The sequence below is a fragment of the Squalius cephalus genome (genome assembly GCF_949319135.1).
Source record: "Squalius cephalus genome assembly, chromosome: 7".
NCBI lineage: Eukaryota > Metazoa > Chordata > Actinopteri > Cypriniformes > Leuciscidae > Squalius > Squalius cephalus.
Genome location: NC_137128.1, coordinates 8,331,471 through 8,335,096, shown reverse-complemented (window position 1 = coordinate 8,335,096; position 3,626 = coordinate 8,331,471). Strand labels below are relative to the sequence as shown.

The following is a 3,626-nucleotide window of genomic DNA, read 5'->3' as shown; positions in this document are numbered from 1 at the left end:
TGAAAGTCGGGTTGATGTCAGAACCTGACTGATGTTGGTTTCTGACATCAACCAGATTTTCAATTTCAACCACAATACAACGTCGGTCCAACGTTGGAGATTAACGTCAATCTGACATTGGATTCTGACATCAAGCTGATTTTCATTTTCAACATTGGGTTTGGTCTTCTAAATGTGAATTTTGTCATTGTTTTGGAGCACACTAGCTTATAGATAACAGTAAGGCTAACATATTCATACTAAAAGCCAAAAAACCTTATAGGGCACTATTTGAGGGAACAGCCATTTGGGTGTCCGAAACCATTGTGGACGTTATTGAGTGCACTTATTCAATCTCACATTCAATCCCACTACTGGAACTGTGTTCTAGAAATACATTTGATATTGATATGAGGGTAGGCAGGTATAGATCCAGAGGCATGAGGTACAGTAAGTATTACATACAACAATGCAACGACAATGCAACAATAACAAAACAATGCATTGACATTTACTTTTTACTTTTGATACTTGAGTACTTTTAAAAACTAGTACTTCTGTACTTTTACTTAAGTAAATATCGGTCTTTACAGCTTTTACTTGTAACGGAGTAATATTTGACCAGTAGTATCTGTACTTTCACTCAAGTAAGGAAGTTGTGTACTTTGTCCACCTCTGAATGTAATGTTAACCTAAACCTTACCTTCAACAAATTTGATTTAGACCTCTATCCAGTTGCTGTTCCCTTTCAGCTCATGAGTTTCGAGATCCTTCCTTGGCCCACATCTAAGCTTGTAAATCGCGGTAGCAACAGGTCTAACACAGGGCTTGTGTTCTTGCAGTCTTTGTCTTCATGCTCTATTTATATAGGCTACTACCACCCGTGACACTTACTAAATGAACCAAAAGTTAAACAATTTCCTGTCACTTACTGAGATAGATGTTTAATACACATAAGTAAATATTTTATTACAGACGTTCCTCACACTTTTTAAAACTTCAATTATTTTTTTCTATAATAACTTTTCCTTTATGCAAATAAAAGTCATGTGGTAGTTTTAATGCAGTAATTTTTTAATGTTAAAAAAGTACATATTTTCAGTTCTTTAAACCTAATAACAGCAGAGCAACAAACAAGCTTTATTCAGATTGTGTATCATATTGAGTTTGTTTGATGGTCTTTGCTGTAGAATCTGAAGTTCAGCTGGACTCACTGAAACAGGAAGTAGAAGAGCAGAGGAGACACGAGCAAGAGGAAGCTTCCCTTATACACTCCATCTAATCAAGACAGGAAGGAAATTAGTATTATTAACACCCCACTAATACTTAGAATAATAATAATAATAATATTGATAATAATAGTTATGAAAACTGCATGTTCATTGTTGATCAATTATTTATTTTTATTTTTTATTTTTTTAAACAATAAAAACTCTGAAAGTCCTAGACTAATTCACAAGTTTCTACTACATTTAGCATGAGTTCCTTTGGGAACTGGAGCTTCTAACAGATCGATGAAGTGACGCAATTACTTTCAGCGATCGGCTCTTTTACTTGGAAGGCGGGACAGTTTCTCCCATACATAAGTAATACAAGTGAACTGTCTTTCTAGTCTTTAATATCTAGCTCAGGTGGGTCTAATCCTTTATTAATCCCGCAGTGGAGTTTTTATTTATATTTTTTCAATGTTCAAAGTGATAAACTTTATTATTATTATTATTATTTTCATTTTTTTTTTTTTTTGTAAAAATACCTTCAGTGTGTACATCACCTTTTCTTCTAACAACACTCAGTAAGTGTTTTGGAACTGACACTAATTGTTGAAGTTAAAGTTTCTTTCTTATTGATAAATTACATTAAGTACTCAACAATCTATGGTCTCTGTTGTTGTATTTTTTGCTTCAATAGGAGACCAGTCTGACTTCAGGCAGGCCAGTCTAGTACCTGAACTCTTTTACTATGAAGCCACACTGTTGTAACATGTAATGAATCTTGGCATTGTCTTGCTGAAATAAGCAGGGATGTCTCTTAAAAAGACGTGCCTTGATGGCACCATTATGCTTTTTTCTAATGCTATAGCCAGACAAAAGTGTCAAAACACATCTTGATTATTATTGGCCGAGGTGTGTTCGATGCCATGGTAATATACTTTGTAACCACACAGTTGAGGGTCATAATAAAATGAGACGACGCGCAGCCAGCAAAGATGCTGTGGGGAAAAACCTCACAGTTCAAGCGCCAAATACGCACGGGGACAGCGAGGATCAGCTTCAAGAGAGAGTGAGATAAAGAAATCTATCATGTAGCTTATCACATCATACGAAGTTTAAAACATTTAAATAGACATATCAAGTAGTAATTAATGTATATGAATGTTAGTTGATAGGCTAGAGCTGGTTTGGTCGCTGAGAGACGGAGACGCGCGGAGACGGCAAAAACGCGCTGTTTGATTTGTGATCGTGCTGTGCTTATTTCATTCATTCGAGTATCATTTTGTACAAGGCTTAAATCATTTAAATATACATACAATAATATACGATATCATATCGTTGAGCATGTATATGATGTAGTAGCCTATTTGAGTTGATATTACTCTTGTCGAGCTCTGATTTCTGAGAGATGCACGCAGACGGATTTGCGCTCGTTTAAAGTTCATTCACTTCACTCATTATTGCACAGAGATTTTAGATAAGGTATTTGTCTTCGGGAACATCCCTAATCTACTCCAGTAAAAAAAAAAAATAATAAAAAAAAAAAAAAAAAAAAAAATCCGATGCCCATTATATTGAATTATTGTTTGTAATGTATAATTTCCTGAGGATGAAATCAAACTGCTAGCGCATGATCAAACAAAGGCCAATACCTGCTGCATTGCAAAGATCAGTGTCACAGCAGCTCATAGTCCCTGGTACACAGTCAGATGAGCACCCTTTAGTTGTGATGGACACAGAGGAAGCTGTAAACAAGACATAAATGTCCATATAATTAGATAATAAAACAATTCCAAGATTAGCAGTTAACAAGTATACTTTCTCTCCAGCGGTATCACTTATACAGCAGATTTCCACATACTGGACTTACTGGTGGATTTCATCGTAAAACATTTAGAAACTCCAGCTGCACATGTCTCCTCTTTTGCTGCACAGGAACCCGTCGAAGCAGGTGTGCAGGAGTAACATTTGAGAGAATAACCTTACAGACAGAGAGAGACATTGAGTTAGCGCTCTACAGTATGATTAGCAAATAATAAATTTCAATACTTGCTGTTTTCTGTACCTCCAGTGAGAGAAATGAAAAGAAGAACGACGGAGACCTGCAGATTCATCCTGTGTCAGGAACTGAGTGACTATACAGAAAGAATGTTTCAGTTTCTTTTATGTCTGTTCAGAAAGGGGTGGGTTCATGTGCGTCAGTTTGGGTTGAACTGTGCTGGGGACAGAGACGCATTCGGAAGTGCATTTTCAGAAGTGCTGGGTACAATGACGCATTCAATGACGCCCGTCCTTCGGATGAGATGTAAAACCGAGGTCCTGACTCTCTGTGGTCATTCAAAATCCCATGGCATTTCTCGTTAAGAGTAGAGGTGTAACCCCGGTGTCCTGGCCACATTCTATCCAATGGCCCTTACCAATCATGGCCTCCTAATA

At 36.8% G+C, this 3,626-nt stretch overlaps 1 protein-coding gene across 1 annotated transcript; it reads right to left on the bottom strand.

Annotated features, from left to right (window-relative positions):
- Window positions 1–1,049: 1,049 nt before the first annotated feature.
- LOC307162251 (uncharacterized protein) lies at window positions 1,050–3,304 on the bottom strand (the record flags this gene model as incomplete). The annotated part of the gene is made up of 4 exons (XM_079877461.1): window positions 1,050–1,257; window positions 2,843–2,935; window positions 3,061–3,171; window positions 3,256–3,304. The coding sequence occupies 4 exons, from the start codon at window positions 3,302–3,304 to the stop codon at window positions 1,190–1,192; spliced, it is 321 nt and encodes a 106-aa protein (XP_079733587.1). The 3' UTR covers window positions 1,050–1,189.
- Window positions 3,305–3,626: the final 322 nt, after the last annotated feature.